The sequence below is a fragment of the Pollachius pollachius genome (assembly GCF_949987615.1).
Source record: "Pollachius pollachius genome assembly, chromosome: 13".
In the NCBI taxonomy this organism is placed as follows: domain Eukaryota; kingdom Metazoa; phylum Chordata; class Actinopteri; order Gadiformes; family Gadidae; genus Pollachius; species Pollachius pollachius.
Genome location: NC_136946.1, coordinates 18,215,634 through 18,235,632, shown reverse-complemented (window position 1 = coordinate 18,235,632; position 19,999 = coordinate 18,215,634). Strand labels below are relative to the sequence as shown.

Sequence of the window (19,999 nt, the reverse complement as noted above, 5' to 3'; positions counted from 1 at the left end):
CAAATATTGAGACGAGGAGACAATATAAAAAAAACACTTTGTTGGCTTCTAAACAAACACGAAAGGAGAGTAAGGTCACCACGATGACAGAAATGCATTTTGCTTCAAATATACCCTTTTTGTCCAATCGTGTCACTATTGTTTACTGATGTGATGGTGTGTGTGTGTGTGTGTGTGTGTACTTGCATGTGTGTGTGTGTGTGTGTGTGTGTGTGTGTGTGTGCATCCATCCGTGTGTGTGTGTGTGTGTGTGTGTGTTCCTCTGGGCTCAGCAGTATGTGAGATAGGGTTCACTGTCACATGGCCCAGGCACATGTGTAACAGGCATTAACTACCTGGGCCACAGCACTAGTCTGCCCTGGCCCCCTCCCCCCTCCCTCCCTGTGCCCTTCCGGCACTATTCTCATCACAGCGGTCAGTGGTCTGTAATAACAAAGAGTCAGAAGCCGGGAGGGGCCAGGCATCCAAAGCCTAGCGCCTCGCTCCACAAACTGTTGACGTGCACAAGTGGATGAGAACACACACACACACACACACACACACACACGCCAAAGGGAAAAAAACAACAACAAAGTGTTGTACAATAGTGGACAAAAATAAATAAAGCCCAGGTTAACAGCGGCAACCGGCAGGTAAATATTTGGATGCTGAGGACAGCTATGCACAGCCACTGCTTAGGAGGGTTTTTCAATCAATCCCTGGCTCAGACGACAAGCATAGAGGCATATGGAGGCACGCTAGGCTGAGCTCACTGGATTTCACACGTGGATTGAGGTCCAGCAGGCATGATGAAATGCTCCATTCTCTGCCAATTTTCCCCGCTGAGCACACACACACTCAAACACCAGCAATTCTGTTCATATAGACACACACACAATCACGACGCACACACACCCACGCCCACACACACTCAAAGAGGCTGAAGCTGAAGCAGACAGAGGATATATAACGAAAATACAAGGAAAATATATGGTACTCTTAAAGCAGCTGCTGTACCAGCATATTTATTTTTGATTTATTGCAGTTCAACAATAATCAATGAAAAGGAAGTACCGGGGAACAGGTAGACACGTAAACAGGCTTCCTTCAACACACACATCACAAGATTGAACCTGGGGTGGCTGGGCATATTGATGCAAGGGGACATTGTGTGTGCTGGTGTGGGTGTGTTTGTTTGTTTACTTTGCCCCTTCTCACACAGATCATGATACCAATTTTTAGGGCAAATTTTGAAAATGTAGATAACAGATAACAGTCATACATTGAACACCACACAATGCATTATTTGATTGGGTAAATTTTAAATGGTATAGGGCCATGCTGATCCCACAAGTTCAGATTCTGAACTTGTGAAAACTTAGTAAATTAATATTAAGTAAAGCTGCGTTAATATGTGCAAACTTAATTGCTGCCCAGTCAAGGCCAGACTGATCGCGACATGCAAACTTGAATTATTGGATGGTCCCACGAGGGTAAATTGAAACCCCAAGATGCCTTTAAATCAATTGGATTACCAGTCCTAATGAATCACTGGTGATTGGCACTTGGAATGCATCTAATTGAGAACGGGGATTGGAGAGAGCGATTGCATTGAGGTGAGCAGAACCGCGGGTTCTACTGAAAGCACTGGGAGATTAATTCCTGATCTGAAAATGGAATAGAATTAAGTGTATGGAAAGTAAATACAAAACCTATGCTGGGCAGATAGAGCAATGGGCCCGCTGGTACCCAGGAGAAGGACTCGATACTGAGCCAGTGATGCTGGCATCTTACACATCGGGATCGTGTGGGTGTGCCATCAGAAGAGGCTAATGAATCCCATGCATAACTCGCCGCCTTCTGTCCCTCCTCCCTCCGCCTTCTGGGGGACAGGATGTGCGGATGGTCATGTTTGATGCCGTATTATGTCCACATCCGGACGCTCATGGAAAAAAATCACCAGCACAGGAGGACGCGAGGATTATGGATTATGACAAATTGGTATGCATTCTACACATGCAGTACGACACTTAAACACGCTTGCCTATCAATAAATAACATTTACATGCCACTGTATTCCATTGGGAAGATATTTTTTGAGGTTTCATCACCATTCATATCAATATAATGTGTTTATGACTAAATTAATTGTTTACTAGAGAACAAAATACTTTACGAGAGCACGAAGTTCTAAATAGAGCTAGCTTCCTAATTAGTACACCAGATTGATGCATTTTACTTTCAAAAGTACAAAATTGTCTTCCGGGGGATCATACCATGCCACGCAACCCCCTAGAGGGTCCGAGGTCCGCCCACCATAGCCTCACAAAATCCTGTGGAAATCACTGATGCTTAATCCACCCACGTCTTTAAATGAGACCCGCTCCCATTAGCAGTACCAATCTGAATAAGGAACGTACTTCAGAGGGCCGCTGGGCCAACAAGACTGCAGACTCCCTCGCTCTTTGCTCACTTTCTCTCTCTCTCTCCCCCTCAGTGTCAATGTGTCCGTGAAGTCAAAGCTCATAAAGAGCTTTCTGGGAGCGCAGGGCAGGTCCAGCACATCATTTAAAGAATGGTGATTAGGAAGGAGAATACAAACGCACACTGAAGTGGCCATGGGGAGGGCCTGAGGCCAGACTTAATTCACAGAGAGGCCGCAGCGGACAGCAGAAAGAAAGACGCAAGTGTGGGATTGGCTGTTTAGGGAGACTGATGGCCCTGACAATGTGTATGTGTAAAAGTGTGGGCAAGTCTGTCTGTGAGTGTTGACATTCAGGGTCGTGCAGAAGTGAATAAGAAGATCCCAGGACCACAATGGTTTCGCTGTCCGGTGCATCGCAAGACGCTCTCACTCCCCAAGGAAATCAGAGAGATCCCATGCACTCTCTACAGCCATTTTATTTAATGCACGATTCCTTTCTTTTGTCATGCATACACAAGCAGCTAACTCTGGACATAGGGAAAAATTAATCAAAAGGCAAAAATAAATGACACACAAACAATGAAGTGCTATTACCATGTCCAGTCAAAACATTTGCTGAAAGGAAATTACTGTACTGTCGTTAACTTTACACTAAATTACCATATCTCAACGCCTGAGCACTGGCCTGGGGGGTGGGGGGAGGATGGAAGCTGTAGCACAAGCAGAGATGGGGTCTGTTGATTGAAAGTCTCCCCTGACAAACCACCAACACCATCATCTCCCCCCCTAGCCCCCCATTTTGCCATCATGACTGTTGATGCTGGGACACAGGGGGAAGGCTGTGCTTCATGCTGGGACGGGAGGGGAAAGCAGTGCTGCATGTCGGGACATCACTGCTGCTTCTGAAGTCTCTTTCGACCGAGGCAACCATGTTCTCCTATAAATGAACAGCGGATGCGGCAGAGAGACAGAGAGAGATGGAGAAGGAGGACAGAGAGCCAAAAGAGAGAGAGAGACAGAGATGGAGACATAGAGAGGTTGGACAGGCCTCTAGGCTCTGAAACAAAGGAGAGCAATGAGGAATCCTGCCTACCCTGCATCATCCTCTCCAAGTCAAATGTAAATAAAATATACATTAAGTTATGATTCATTTTTGTCCAACAATGGTTGTGGGGTTTATGCTCAAAAAGGGCAACAACTGCTGCTGGGCTCTTGAAAGGAAGGAACAAAGGACTATCCCCTCTGGGGGATTAATGAAGTTGTTATCTTATTTAACAGTGAATAAACCTTGTGAGAGACGCATAATTATCATAACACAATTGGTGGAATACAAGTTCCATTACAAATAACTGTTCTTCTCCATAAAGCGTAAGCACATCTCTAGGGCTATGACCCTGAATTTCCAAACTCTCGTTTGTTAGGTATTTGAATCTCAATTTAATAATTGTTGTCATTCGTTCAATAATCCTAATTTGTTTAGTTTTTATATCAAAGAAAATGTACAAAGAAATATTGTTTTTTTTACTGTCTATGCATATTTGGGGATTGTCTGTAGAAGGCTAGGCTGAATTTCCTTGGAATTCCCGACTGATCAAATATATATGAAAGGGCGCAAGACTTCCGAGAATGCTTTGCGGCATCTCTTCAGTTGAGGTAATGTCAGCCATCATCAGAATATCAGCACCAAATATGCAATCATCATTATCATTCGTTAGTTCTGGATATTCAAACAATATTACAAAATTCTGGTAGCACTTTGACAGCTGGCTTAAAGTGTAAGGAAACGTAAGCCATTAACCCCACTGGCCATCGGGCTGTTAATCGTTTAGAAGGGTTTTAATAATATACGTATTTAGCAGCTATTTCAATGTTCAAACCAGCTCAAAGACACCAATTAGCTCTACCTACTAATTGGTTGTTACTGGTTGTTAAGTCAACACGAATAGAACAGGGAGCAGTGTTATTCTTTCACGGCGGTCCACAATAGCGCCTTTGTGATTTTTAAGAGGTTAAACAGCACTGGTCCTGCCATGAAATATGAAACTTTGCAGAATTCCCAAAACACAAGTATGCCTTGTGATAATTGGCAGTGGGCCTTCTCTCCTACTTTGGAAACCGTGTTTGTTCTCATACTTTGAGGCTGCTTTGAATCCCTGCCATGAACCCGGACTGATGAGTGGACCACAAAGCCACTGAAAGGATATCGTTATTTTGCTATTTTGCGTTATTAAAATAACACGTTTGTTTTACCAATTGAACCACTTTAGAAAAAGACCTGCTGCATCTACAGGAAGTGAGAGATGCGCACTATGAGTTGCTTTTCTTTTCTTTCTTTTTTTTCTTCACTGAATATTCGTTTTGGAAACCTGACGAATATTAGAAGCTTGAAGTAATTTCATCAGGGCGGCCCTACATATCTGTGTTGAACCTGGCTTTCACCGTGTTTGAGTGGAATGCACAAGTTTGCGTTGGTAAGAGCAGGCGACACTGGTGTGTGAGCGGATGCAGGCAAGGCCCCGAGGGCCCAGGCCCGCCTGCCACAGGCTCATGCCTTGGACACGACACGGCTCCGTCGGTCACTGAGGAGGTACAAGAGGTGGGGTACCAACCTGGTCTCACAGGAATCCGTGAAATGACCACAGACGCTAAACTCAAAATCCATGGAATCCTCACGGAGACACGCCAGTTTCCGTGATTTGGCCACGGATTTTGCTCCAATGCAAGTTAGTGACACTCATATTCCGTGGCACACACACAGATCCCTGTCTCAACAAACGAGTCGACCACGGGCGCTTAACTCAAAATCCGTGGTGGCCTCACGGAATCACTTCAATTGTCTGTGATATGCCAATGGAATTTGCTCCAATGCAAGTTGATGACACTCATATTCTGTTGCACACACACAGATCCCCGTTTCAACGACCGAGTCAACCTGGTCTCAAAGGGATCCGTGAAATGACCATATATATATATATAGATGAAATTCATATTGACGGTATGGCACTATATCCCCATTCTAACCCTAACCCAAAACCTTAATGCCCTCTTTCATAGATATGACACCACCACCACTGGGGCGTGGCAACAATTCTCCATATCCATATGGGGAGGGGGAGGGGGGGCTTGTGGACAGTAGGGGTACACTAGACATAAATAGGAAGCTTGCAATGGGCATTTCAATCACCAGAAATAGTCAATACACACTCAGGGGGAGGAATGACCTCTCACACATGATATCTTAATGAATTATTTCAAAAAACCCTGCTTCGTTAAATCAATGAGCTTGACGTTTTGCTTTCACAAATATGTTATAGGCTGTGGCACTACCAAATATGTCCGTGCGTATCTCTCAAGAGTGACGTAACTAGCCACCAGACAGCGATTGAAAAAAATGAGTCACGTTGATTTCAAAAGTAACTTGTTAATTCCAAGTCTAAACCGTGGAAAATTGAAAGATATTGGGGGCAGTCGATGGCAATCACCATAGCAACCATGACAGTCATGTGACGTGGATGCAAGCCCATTGAAGAGAATAGCCCAAAAAACGTAGGCGTGTCACACGTTTAGAGCTGTTATTGTAACGCGTTTTCCGCTGTGGGCAGTTTTACTACAATCTGGTGTGAGACTGGGTTAAAGGGACGTGGTTAGTTTCAGTTTTTGAGGGGGTCTGCTGAAAAAATTTGATGAATCGGATTGTTGTTTTGACGAATCCTGCGCAGCCCGCCCCCCCTTCTGAAGTCAAAAATAATCTCCTGATTGAAATGCATTGGTTTAATATTGAATGAATTAAATATTAAAATGTTTATTATTTATAAATAAATATACAATTATTTAGTTGTAATATTATAAGTAAGCCATGTAGCTATTATCTTTTAAATGCAGCCTCTGCTGGCTCACAACTAGACTAGTCTCGTTGTCTCGTTATACGCTTTAAAAGTTAATTATATTTAAATTATTATACCCATGTAGCCTTTATTTTCTTGGCGCTATCATTACTGTGTTATAACGAGATCTGTATCTGACCATTGACCATCCTCTCGGAAATTCTATTGATGGTATGGCACTATATCCCTATTCTCGCCCACCCATCTTGAATTTAATCAACCACTATCGTTGCTTCGAGGAGGTCTGATGGTCTCTGTATATAATAAATAAATAAATAGAAATATGTATGTATGTATGTATGTATGTATGTATGTGTGTATATATACATATATATATATACACCTATTTCTATATATATATATTTATTTATTATATACAGAGACCACCAGACCTCCTCGAAGCAACAAAATGAATAAATAAATACATAGACCTATATATGTATAAATATGTATGTGTGTATATATATATATATATATATATATATATATATATATATATATATATATATATATATATATATACAGTGGGGCAAAAAAGTATTTAGTCAGCCACCAATTGTGCAAGTTCTCCCACTTAAAAAGATGACAGAGGCCTGTAATTTTCATCATAGGTATACTTCAGCTATGAGAGACAAAATGAAAAAAAAAAAATCTAGAAAATCACATTGTCTGATTTTTAAAGAATTTATTTGCAAATTATGGTGGAAAATAAGTATTTGGTCAATAACAAAAGGTCATCTCAATACTTTGTTACATGCCCTTTGTTGGCAATGACAGAGGTCAAACGTTTTCTGTAAGTCTTTACAAGGTTTTCACAAACTGCTGCTGGTATTTTGGCCCATTCCTCCATGCAGATCTCCTCTAGAGCAGTGATGTTTTTGGGCCTTCGCTGGGCAACACAGACTTTCAACTCCCTCCAAAGATTTTCTATGGGGTTGAGATCTGGAGACTGGCTAGGCCACACCAGGACCTTGAAATGCTTTTTACGAAGCCACTCCTTCGTTGCCCGGGCGGTGTGTTTGGGGTCATTGTCATGCTGAAAGACCCAGCCACGTTTCATCTTCAGTGCCCTTGCTGATGGAAGGAGATTTTCACTCAAAATCTCACGATACATGGCCCTATTCATTCTTTCCGTCACACGGATCAGACGTCCTGGTCCCTTGGCAGAAAAACAGCCCCAAAGCATGATGTTTCCACCCCCATGCTTCACTGTAGATATGGTGTTCTTTGGATGCAACTCAGCATTCTTTCTCCTCCAAACACGACGAGTTGAGTTTTTACCAAAAAGTTCTATTTTGGTTTCATCGTTCTGGGATTTTTATTCACCGTTCTTGTGATCATTTTGACCCCACAGGGTGAGATCTTGCATGGAGCCCCAGATCGAGGGAGATTATCAGTGTTCTTGTATGTGTTCCATTTCCTAATAATTGCTCCCACAGTTGATTTCTTCACACCAAGCTGCTTACCTATTGCAGATTCAGACTTCCCAGCCTGGTGCAGGTCTACAATTGTGTTTCTGGTGTCCTTTGACAGCTCTTTGGTCTTGGCCATAGTGGAGTTTGGAGTGTGACTGTCTTTTATACTGATAAGGAGTTCAAACAGGTGCCATTAATACAGGTAACGAGTGGAGGACAGAGGAGCCTCGTAAAGAAGAAGTTACAGGTCTGTGACAGCCAGAAATCTTGCTGGTTTGTAGGTGACCAAATACTTATTTTCCACCATAATTTGCAAATAAATTCTTAAAAAATCAGACAATGTGATTTTTTGGATTTTTTTTCTCATTTTGTCTCTCATAGCTGAGGTTAACCTATGATGAAAATTACAGGCCTCTCTCGTCTTTTTAAGTGGGAGAACTTGCACAATTGGTGGCTGACTAAATACTTTTTTGCCCCACTGTGTATATATATATATATATATATATATATATATAAATACACATACATATTTATAGATATTCATTTATTTCGTTATATATATATATAGTTATTTATTATATACAGAGACCACCAGACCTTCTCAAAGCAACGGAAATGGTCAAGATGGGTGCATGGGCGAGAATAGGGATATAGTGCCATACCGTCAATATGAATTTCATTCAAATATATATATATATATATATATATATATATATATATATATATATATATATATATGGTCATCTCACGGATCCCTCTGAGACCAGGTTGACACGTTGAAACGGCGATCTGTCTGTGCCACGGAATATGAGTGTCTTCAACTTGCATTGGAGCAAATTCTGTGGGCATATCACAGACAATTTAAGTGATTCCGTGAGGCCACCACGGATTTTGAGTTAAGCGCCCGTGGTTGACTCCTTCGTTGAAACGGGGATCTGTGTGTGTGCCACGGAATATGAGTGTCATTAACTTGCATTGGAGCATCACGGAAATTGGCGTGTTTCCGTGAGGATTCCATGGATTTTGAATTAAGCGTCCGTGGTCATTTCATGGATTCCTGTGAGACTAGCTTGTGCGGTACACAACGCCAACTTAAAGGATAGATCTGTGTGTTTTTATCCTAATGATATGGGAATGGGGATTTAATGTTAAAATATAAAAATACTGTTCATATTAGCAATCTGGTACCAGAAATTTGTCAAATAATTAAAAAAATATTGTTCTTCTTCTATCGGATGAAATCATTAAGTTGATGTGCGATTTGAACCGGTTGCGCTCAGGTAATGTGTGATTGCTGTAAACACTTATTAACAGATCTGTATGATGATTATGATTTACTATATTTATGTAAATCTGGATTTGAATATTCAGTGCCTACCTATCCACCGCACATCACTGCAGCAGAGTATTAGAGGTGATCACCTGCAGGAAAAAACATAAAAATAATAGCTTTCCTCCTCTGGCTTATTCCCCCTCGGAGCTCAGCAAAGAGGCTATTGTGATAAATAAGAGCGAGTTGAGCTTCCAGACCAAAAGGTGTGCCAGATTAGAGGCAAGGAATAGCATTAGGCTGGAGTGGCTCTCAGGGCTTCTTCGCCGTATAAATAGTTCTTAGTCAGAAGACCATATTTACATGAAGAGATATTGTGGCTGAGTGTGCAGAGAATGAGGCTGACAGAAAATGTCTGTAATCTTTCTCTCACTGCCACATTGCTGTTTGCAAGAGGCGGACAAAGGGATCAGACAGAAGAGGACGAGAGCAAGTGGTGCGAGTGCCCCTTTATTTAGTGACTGGTGTCTGAGGCACTGAGGCCACGCCAGTCCGCGGGACATCGGAACATCGGAACATCGTGATTACTTTTTTGCCTTTATGCGACCGGGAGTTGGCAACACAAAGACGAGATTAGCACAGAGACCGTGCTACTTTTGTTTGTCCGACGCCGAGACTTCAACCAGTATGCGTGTGATGCTCATCGTGAGCAACAAGGTCAGCTCGTGCCCGTCATTCACACAAACACAGCAGAACCCCCACCGGCCCCGGTTGCAACCATGCCGTTGGGGGAAGGGGGGGGGGGGGGGGGGGGGAGGGGAAGCGGGGGCGGGGGTATGAGCGGTAGGCACACGTCGCTCAGAGCTGTCAGTCAACATGGGTGGATGGCTAGGACAGGGCATGAGTCCCTGTTGTCCCCGTGATGAGTCGATGGGGACATGCGTGTGTGTCAAGGAGGAGGGAACAGAGGGGGCACGCTCCATGACGGCCCCCCCCCCCCCGAGCTCAAGGGGAAGCGTGCCATCGTGTTGAACTCTGCCTTATTATGGGATGTGAAATAGAGGGGAGAAGGAGATTGCGCAGCAAATGGAACGTTTGCCAGGGTCGACGGCTGGTAAAGATGAACAAAACCTGGCATAAAATGTGGGTACAGTCAAGGCAACACCCTGCCAGAAGTCTGCGATGGCGAACGGTTGGAAATAACACTAGGAAGTGAAACAAAACAAAGATATATCAAAAAACTAGATAAAATAAGATAATGAGCCAAGACATTTTTTCACAGTTTTGGGCTTGCTCTATGAAGTTTCTACTCCATAGTGCCGTTATTCGGTTAACAGCCATACGCAGGCCTGGTGGTCAATGCTCTCTAGCTTCTGATGAGTAGCATTTCTCCCAGAGGCTAGCCACACAACACCTGCAGTATACAACAACATGGAACCAAAACCAGAGACATGAAATCTAGACTTAAAAAAGGAGCAATCATTTTCCGTTACCACGCAGAAGACTGATTAGGTTCCGGATGCTGGCTCAATCCTACTCTGTTGGCATGACAACCGGTCAGAATGTGGGAACCTTTACCCACCAACCCAAGCCGCTTGAACGGTTACTATCGCAATGCTCTTGTGCTAAAGCCCAAGTTCAAAAGTGGCTTGGCAACTTTCATTACGTGTACCGGGTACATTCCAACCAAAACGCCGTACAATATAACATAAAGCTTTTAAATATGTGACCTTGGAGCACTAATCAGTCAAAGGGATAAGATTAAACACGTTGACAATGGGTTGTGGGGTTCAAACATATCTGATCTCAGAGTTAATATTGCCACTTGAACTGCTTGATAAAAGCGTCCTCATTAGCTCAACGATAGGGTCAGGCCGCTGCTGCACAGCGCATCAGATAACCGAGGCCCGGCTTTCCAGTTCAACGATTCACGAGAATACTGGATCCTCGCTCGGCGGCGCCCAAGAAGATGCCGTGATCGTAAACACGTCAAAAAAGGAGAGGAGGAAAAACAACAACAGTGTTACCAAAGAGGAGCGGGGGAGATGATTTCTTTCTTTATCATCCTGGGAACAGAGAGCCGTCTGGCTGCGGAGAAGCCTTTTCACACATGAGCAGACATCGCTGGCAGATGCATACTGCTCTATATTTATGGATGTATATATAAATATATCTATCTGTGGCTGGAATCTGGATATGAGAACATGGCAGGGCTGGGCTGAGCTAGTGCCGCCGGCGACGGTGAGCTAAAAATAGACGGAGAGCCGGTGGGCCACTGTCGCCTCCCCGGTCTCCACTGGATGTGATTAGCTCTCTCTCTCTCTCCGTTTCAGCCTCTCTCGATCCCTCGTCTCTTTTCCTCCCTCCCTGCCTCCCCATCTTTCTTTCTCAATATCTCCTTCTCCATCTCACCCTCCCTCTCTCTTTTTCCGTCTCCCCATCTCTCCATCCCTCCCTCCTTTCCTCGCATCTCTTTCCCTCCCTCCATATATACTTATGCATCTCTGTTGCCATCTCTCCTTCTCTGTCTTTATCTTTCTCCCACTCTGTCCCTTCCTCTCCTTTTCATTATCTGCACCCCCTTGCTCTCCTTCCCTCTCGGGTTTATCTCTGTTCACCCTCTCCTTTATCATTTATAGAAAACTGCTTACTTAGAACTCTCACTGAGCGGTGGCCAGATAAATCAATTCACAGAGTTGCATTATTTGCCCCCTCAAAAAGATTGGACCACGCAATGGACTTGACCGTAAAAAATGGTCTGCGTCTGTGAGCCTTATCAGCGAGACCAAACAGACATGAGCCACCATTTTAAGACAAAATAACTGTCATGGTAAACTAATGAGAATTAAAAATTACAAAAGCTGGTTGTGTAGTCGTGCGTGTGTGTTTGGGTGTGCGTGTGTGCAATCTCAAGGGCCAATAGAAAGTGTCCTTGAGATCCTGCGTTCACATACACAACTTATTATTTTTCCATCCTCCACATCCTCCCATATGAACTGTATTTCGGTCCGCCTTCTGCCACCTGGGGGACCTGCGTGTTTCAAACGGCCCCCTCCCCCACCGCTGGAAGTAATAGTACGGCACTCACACCCTGCCAGATGTTTGCGGTTGTGAAGATAATGGTGTGAGGGGTGGAGTCTCCGGAGGGCCCCGGCACTCTTTCAATATCACAGCTTCCCTTAGAACGCGGCCCAGATGCTTTCTGTCCTGGGGAGATACCGGGTCCACGTCCCCGGCTGGACCAGGCTCTCTGTGAAGACCACCACGTCCGCGAGTGAGTCTGACATTTTTCTCTCAAGCGCCTGGGAATTCAACTGAGACCCCCCCCCCCCCCCTCCCACTTCAATCTCCGACCGGTCGTGCATCCATTGAGATAGAGAGAAGAAGGTTGCTATTCCATTCCCATGATGCACCATTAACAGAGTTTGAACCGGGCTGGAGGTCGCAAACCCCGTGAAAGCGTGCCGAGAATGCACTCCTGCGTGCAGCGACCCTCGCCACGCAGGCCAGCCGGCCGGGGGGCCGCGGGGACCGAAGGAGCCGGCTATTAATAGAACATAAGCACTGGATGGAGCATGAAGCTATAGATGAGGGTAAGGGGGGGGGGGGGGGGGGCGAGGGTAGATAGAGGAGAAAAATGAGTTGAACGTTTTGTGCTGAAGATGAGTCACCCGGAATGCATCCGTCTAAAATACTGGAGAAACATGTACAGCTACAAACACACAGGTAACATCAACACACTGCCATCCGGCCACATATCTTCCCACACCAAACACACATACACACACACATATACACAGCAGCGCCACAGAGTGATTTCCCCAGCAGGGCTGGGTGATGCCTGCTCAGTGTGAGCGATGATGAGTCAGATAAACCCGTTTGACACCTTCCCGGTGCAATGGGGGGTCAGGGATGATTTAGGGCACTTGCCGTCCTGACACACACACACACACACACACACACACACACACACACACAAAACCCCCACGCCATAGCGAACGAAGGCACTTGACACTTGACACGAAAACAAAACAATAACGCTGGGCCGCTTTGGGTGGGGGGGGGAGGGGTGGATCAGGTTGTGATCTTCATTTGTATTCATCGTCCTCCCTGGGGGTTTCAGTTCAAACATCGTACGTCTACTGAGGAGGAATGAATCATTAGTAGTGAATATCCCTACCACTCTGGTCTGGTCAATACGGGTCCCGGGCGGGGACAGTCATACTTGCGGCTCCTTTCTAATTTAAGAGAGCCCCGCTTCTTACCTCCTGCCAATCTATGTCAACGTCCGAAACACGTGCCAAGACATCCGACGATCAGGCCGACGGGGAACGCAAATCCCAGACTGACGGCGTCAACGGTGGTTTCGTTTTTTTCGCGGAATCAAGAGTCAATGCTGCAGCCTGCGATTGGCTTACAACCCACGTTTGAAGCGGTACTCTCCTTTATTAACTAATAACAAAAAACCAATGGGAATGTCATATGTGCAGAATGTCAAAGATGGTCTTGCGTCGGTCGAGGTCCGTGTGTGCGGCTTGTCTGCAGATGTCGCCCTAGGCGCCTTTTCTTTGGAATGTCGGGACAAACCGCGAGAACACAAGTGCCCTATTTTAACGGTCTGAAACGCAAGTGAGAAGCGCCAAGCGCAAGTAGCTTTGTGGGCGGTTCTATGGCGCTGTTGCTATTTTACCGGCGCATAAATGACTCTTGCATTATCGTTATTGACTTGTGTTCCTAATATGCATGTGTCCCCCCGTTAATATATATTGCCATGGACTGTATTATGTGTTACGTGTTTAGTTTGCGTGTGTTTAAACAGATGGACGCACACACGCGCGCCCGCATTCATTAATTAATTTACACATACACACACGCGCGCCTGCATTCATTCATTCTTTTTAACACTCACTCGCGGTAAAACAATGTTTTCTCACAATCGAATACTCCTCAATCCTAAAAGTTATGGGCTTGTACACGACGTCTGTGTCAAGAAAATATGTGTTTGCTGTACGGTGTTTGAAGATGCATTGATTTAAAAGTACAACTTATTACCGCTGTATCAGCTGTTCTTTCGCAAATAATTTACCAAGAATGTATGGCTAGGTAGATGAGAGAAGCAAAGTGTATGCGCGAGGTGCACAAGCAACATTATGCATGCACCCTTAGAATAGCATCTGAACAACGCGCCACTGACTTTAAACCAAGTATTTCCTGGTTTGTGGCGCAATTGTTTTCCGAAACTGCAAAATAGCACCAGGGAACAACGTGTGGCGGTAGAGGGAAAAGAACGCTCTGCGCCAGTTGCAAACTAGCAACGACACATGAGTCAGTGTAGAAAGTCAATTGCGCCGGATGCAAGATAGGGCCCATGTTCTATAAAAGCCCAATAAAGACCATCTAACTCAGACCCGAAGCCAAATACCGGGGGACCCTTCCTTACCCGATGCCAGCCATAAGGAAAGTATAAAGTCTCGATTTGTCAGAGTGACAGCTTTGTTCAAAAAGGCTCTCGCTCGAGACACACACAAATGTGTTATCTCTATAGATATTAAAGGGGACATATCATACCACCAGGTGTGAGTGTGATTAGCCATTACAAGCAGGTTTGAAAATGTGCAGCATTGGGACATCACAGGTGGGCATGTCCATCTAGATGTGTGCTGGATAGATCAGTCCACCAGCCTACCCAGTAGACTGTAGCAAACACTGCTCATATATCCGTCACACATCTAGGTGGACACGCCCACCTGTGATGTCACAATGCTGCACATTTTGAAAATGGCTTGTAATGGCCAATCACACTCACACCTGGTGGTATGATATGTCCCCTTAATATCCAATTTGTCAGGGACACCCACAGTCCGGTGTGGCAGCATGGCAGCACACATGTCCAGTAAGTGCTCTAATGAACGCGGAAAGATGGATCAAATATGCTGTCATAGTAATAATACAAGGGTTCACCTTGTGGGGGCATATTGAGACTTTCTTTGTATTTGATTTTGGACCTTGCAAAGACAGCCCTGTAAATGGGCGTTAATACCAGGAAACTTTTAATTCTAAATATATAAGATGGATGCTCCAATGCGTTTTCTATGATGTGATGTTGACAATTAAACACAATGGGATCACATTTTGATCTCATAATGACTCTTATATTGTCAAGCCTCCGGGTCTTGTGTTTCGAAGGCTAACATTTAGCTTCGACATTTGGTGCAAAAGGAAGCAGTGTTTGGAGTGGGATGGGCACAGCGTACAGATGGCGTGTGGGTTAAAGAGGCAATCACAATGCAGAGAGGATGAGTCACGGATGGCCAGACTCCATCTTCTATTTACTACAGTAGAGGCCAGTCTGAGCAACCTTCCTGCTTGACAAAAAACAACAAAAAAAAAAGTTTAAGGGTCTCTTTTCAAGACCCTTAAACGAACCAAAGTAGTTGGCTCTGCGCCGTGATCACCATCGTAGAGTTTCTCTTTTCCTCGGGGCATAATCTGCTGTGATCCACCGTGCTGTCAGTCAGCGGGTGTTGTTAGGAGCTCACGCGCTCGTTGAAAATGCCAGCAGGTCCGCAGCCATATCATACGGAGGAGCGCAGCCATGCAGGGAATACAGGCCTTCGGTATATGTATTAGGGAGGAGAGGTCTGCGGGGATGGAGACCAGGGGTTAAGGTCTTTGTTGTTGAGGGAGTGGAGGACCAGATGCTGGCTAATGCACCCTCCACGCACACACACACATCCTTCTTTTGACAATGAATACAAGGCTACATTGTGGAACCCTTAGCCAATATGTACTGTAAATATATTATTAAAACACGTGCAAACAATTTCACATAAAAATAGGGCTGAGTAAACAAAGCTTGCACCAATGCTTTCCATAAATCCCCAGTCTGTGAGCAGAGGCTAAACGTTGGCTGGTTCCATACCCACAAAGTATTTTCAGTTCTGTTTGCTTGTTTACCTCTTAGATCTACCTCACTGGTCAGGCTCACACTGCTTAAGCCCTGGCTGCTGGGCTTTGATTCATACGTTCTCCGTCATAAAGATGATTATCGATCCTCTGCATATGGAAGCCTCATGACATTCAACGACGGAAAAGGTAATAACAAACTATCTGAGTCTCAACTATCACTAAAGACATTAGTCAACCTGGTCTTTTCACTAACTAAATGAAAAGTCCCTTTAACGCCATCCCACCACATTGCCATAGGTCAGCCATATGCTATCCAACGTACTGAGACCCGGTGTGTGTGTGTGTGTGTGTGTGTGTGTGTGTGTGTGTGTGTGTGTGTGTGTGTGTCTGTGTGTGTGGTGCAAGTGGTCGTCATGAGGATGGAATGAAGGCATGGAGTTGAGGCGAGGACACAGGTTGTTTAAGCAGTTCATTGAATCCCCGTGTGGGTCCCGGACAGCGGTGGCTCTGCTCTGCAGCTCTGACGCCGCCACCCACAATGGATGAGTCATGGCAGACGGCGCGGCCCGACCTGGATCCACGGCGCAGCAAGCAGCCCCCACCCCACCGTGAACCCAGTGAGTTCATTTAGGGGTCTCCACGCAGTACACGTGCGCGCCCCACCTCAATCATCCCTCCCTTCGTTCTGCTCCCCCCTGTATGGTGCTAATCTATTTGCCGTCTCTCTCGGGGTCGGCGGGCAGCAGGCGGGGGGGCTCGTAAGTAAGGTGTCAGTAAGGTAAGAGCCCAGAGACTGAGCCTCTGTTCCCCATTGATGTCTGATTTCGCTGGGGTGCGCGCTGCCCAGGACGTTGGAATTGTCTGCGCTCTGTCGACGCATGCGTTCCCTGACGATGCTTTGGTTGAATGACCGCTAACATGTAGCGACACGTTAGCAACACGTTAATGCCCCTTTGAAGCAATAATAAAGTAGTATGAAATAATGAAGTCATACTGTTTTTAGCATTGGTAAAGTATGGTTCCTAAATTAATAAAAAAAAAAAAAAAATTACTAAAAGTAATTTGTAAACAATTCAGATTCAGTTAAAAATTATTAATAAGATAGTGATAAAATGGTTTTATCAGATCATTCATAAAGCACAAGTTGATGATCAACAAACGTTTTAAAACGGATAAAAATGCATTATCCACAAAGATGCGATTCTTGACGATTAATGTTGCTATTAACCATTAGGTATCTTGTACTAGCTAAACTACAGTGAGGAGTACGTATGCTTTACTACTTATTAATATCTATTAATTACTTGATACTATTGCAATGGTACTTGAGCTACAGCTTTCAAATGTAATAATTGCTTAGTGGGGCATAGATAGTCCACACTTTGGATGAACTCACACAAAAGACTATTGGATGCTTTCTAACTACCTAAATTGATCAATCCAGCCTTTACATGTAATTTACAAATGCCTACTAAAGCAAAGACCGTCTTCACATTAGATGTAAGCTCTAGCAAAAGACTTCATTAATGCTTTCCAACCACCTGAGCAAATAATGAATTGCAGCAATATTGTCTGTTTATAAAGCAGAATTAACACATTGTAAATAGTTTTTATATTAATGAGGAATTCACTATTTACTTCTGATTTATTATGACTATGTATGCTTTACTAAAGATGCTTAACTACCGTTCTAGTGATTAATTTTGATCTACTAATGCTTTAAAGTTGCAATCATTCTCAAATTCTACCAAATAAACTTTTCCATTTGGGCTGAAATGACCTAAGTTAAAACTCAAGTTGTGTCGGAACATCTTTTAACTAAAGGCCACTTAACTAAACTTCTTCGTCATGGCTTTAACATTACTGCAACTTGTACTTGTACCTGCTAGTAATATGACATACGGCCCTGTCTTTCCAAGACCATAAATCGATGCATTAGACACAATGACAAATCTTTGCCAAACCTCATAGTATGTAAAGCTGAAAACATTTCAGAGCATAGAAGAGGAAGTAGCAGAAAATGAACCTCCTTTAAGGTCAAACACATATATGGTGGAGTGAAATCAACCTAACGGGGGCTTGTAAGAGGTGAGTGTGTAACAGGACGGCTTGCCTGCAGGGTGAGGGTGCATCTTTACCTTGATGTGACTGTACTCCGTCTTGCCGCCCTCTGCACCACCGGACTTCTCTGCGCGGGGTTTCAGGACGTGACGCAGCGGGCTGGAGATGGGCAGTCCGGTCACGCTGATCCCGTCTGGAAGCACATTAGGACAACACCATGTCGTCAGCGTAGAACAAGCACAGACGCACGTAGGCCGCACACAGAGCAGCCTCTAGTTAGCCTGTGCATAAACACCGACGACGGGTAGAATCGAAATGTTCCAGGCGTTGTCGAAGAGGGACATCCGAGTGGAAAACATTACCAAGAAAAGGACAAAGTTTTAAAAATGTGGCGTTTTAAATCCACATTTTAAACTAAATGATGAATGCATTTTGAAATACATTTTTCTTGAGCCTCCTCATACAAGGAAAATGACGCAATCCAATGCCTGACACCATATGGTAAACAAATGAAGACGTGTGTGTCTGTGGATGCAGTCAGCGAAACAGAGGCACCGGGGCCTTGACTCCATAAGCCACACATTCAAGCATTGAAAGCTCTATCTCCTCTGGGTATGGAAGATGGGTATTTTTCATTGTGTTTGTTGTTTTGTTTTCGATGCAACATAACCAGAAAAGATCATATTTCTTGAACGGCAGAAACATGAAAGGGGTAGGATTAGGTGACTCCGATTTTGCCTTTAATGCAACATAACATGCAACCTGACAATCTCCTGACCAATTCCCAAATGCATATTAGCCTGGAACCTCTTAGTTATTTTTTCGTATTCAAAGGGGGCGTTATCAATGACTGCAGCCCAAACTGACCTCCGGAGGCAATCGGATAGAGCTACACCCAATAAGAGCAACAAAACTAGTGACACATCAGCAGCAGCCATCTTGGTTAAAATGCCTCCAGGGCGCTCCTCTGTCCCTTGGTTGTGTTTGGCCTGACCCGGTGCAGGTCTGTGGGAAATCAGTCAGACTCTTCAGACAGATTTCAAGCAGACCTGCACTGGGGGGTGCCAGAGGGTTGAGGGGTGCCAGACGCATATGCCAGAGCTCATAAAACATGAGCTAGCAGATTTGTCTGGTATCCAGGCCTTGTAACAGGTGATTTTTGAGCTGGTATCATTGCATTTTACAAAGTTATTTCTTCATCAGAGCAATTCATAATGAATAACGTTGATTAAAATCCACTTGTTGAATCCGATTCATTTTGTGTTTTTCTGGGCTCCCAAAACAGTAACAGTTGGAAGGGAAGATTAAATACAACACTTAAAGAAGCTTTACCATTGTCTGGCTGCCAAGGAATACCAATCCGGCTTTCCACAGGGCTAGCCTGTTGTACCTAGGTTAAAGGGTAAAGACAGAAACCTCAGGTTGTGCGATACTGTGGCGTTCATCAGACACGTGTTTGGGAGGTGTTGACATTCCGTCCCATAAGCTCTGACTAAGGAGGACATCCCTCCCCAGTATATTTTATATGTTTACATCAGTATATGTTTAGTTTAAGTGGTGGTCAGGCTGGATTACTCATTGAGGGATGAACCAGGTTGGGAATAAATCAATGAAGCAGAGGCTGTTTCACGTACGCAGCTTTCATTTAGCCTTATTGTGTCTCCCTCTCTGCCTCCCTCAGAATGTCAACATCCCATTTAAGGCTGATGGATAGACGCGTTAAGTCTTAAAATAAAATAAAAAGGGGGTCAGCCACTTAAATAGCTTGCATTAGGGATGTGCTCATCCATGGCACTGATGATTCAAGCAGCCTCCACTGGACTCACGGTTTGGATAAGACTTCAGGCCTGGAGCCATTTCAGAACCACGCTTTGAAACGTTGACAAAGGATGGGGAAATCAAGCCACCAGCACAGCAGCAAAAATCTCTGTTGACACGCTGTTCATTGCAACAATGGTCAATCCCATATGGGCTTAAATTGGCTGCGCTTCCTGATTGACAATGGTCTTCGACCTCCGAAAGTTCAACCACACTACGTTACTCCTTTGCACCATGC

At 44.5% G+C, this 19,999-nt stretch overlaps 1 protein-coding gene across 3 annotated transcripts in view; it reads right to left on the bottom strand.

Moving 5' to 3' along the window:
• trappc9 (trafficking protein particle complex subunit 9) overlaps positions 1-19,999 on the bottom strand; it is a 145,539-nt gene that overhangs the window by 73,999 nt on the left and 51,541 nt on the right. For all 3 annotated transcript variants that reach the window (XM_079749804.1, XM_079749806.1, XM_079749805.1), the window contains one exon: positions 18,021-18,136. In XM_079749804.1, coding sequence (XP_079605930.1) covers positions 18,021-18,136 — 116 coding nt within the window. The remainder of the gene's footprint in view (positions 1-18,020; positions 18,137-19,999) is intronic.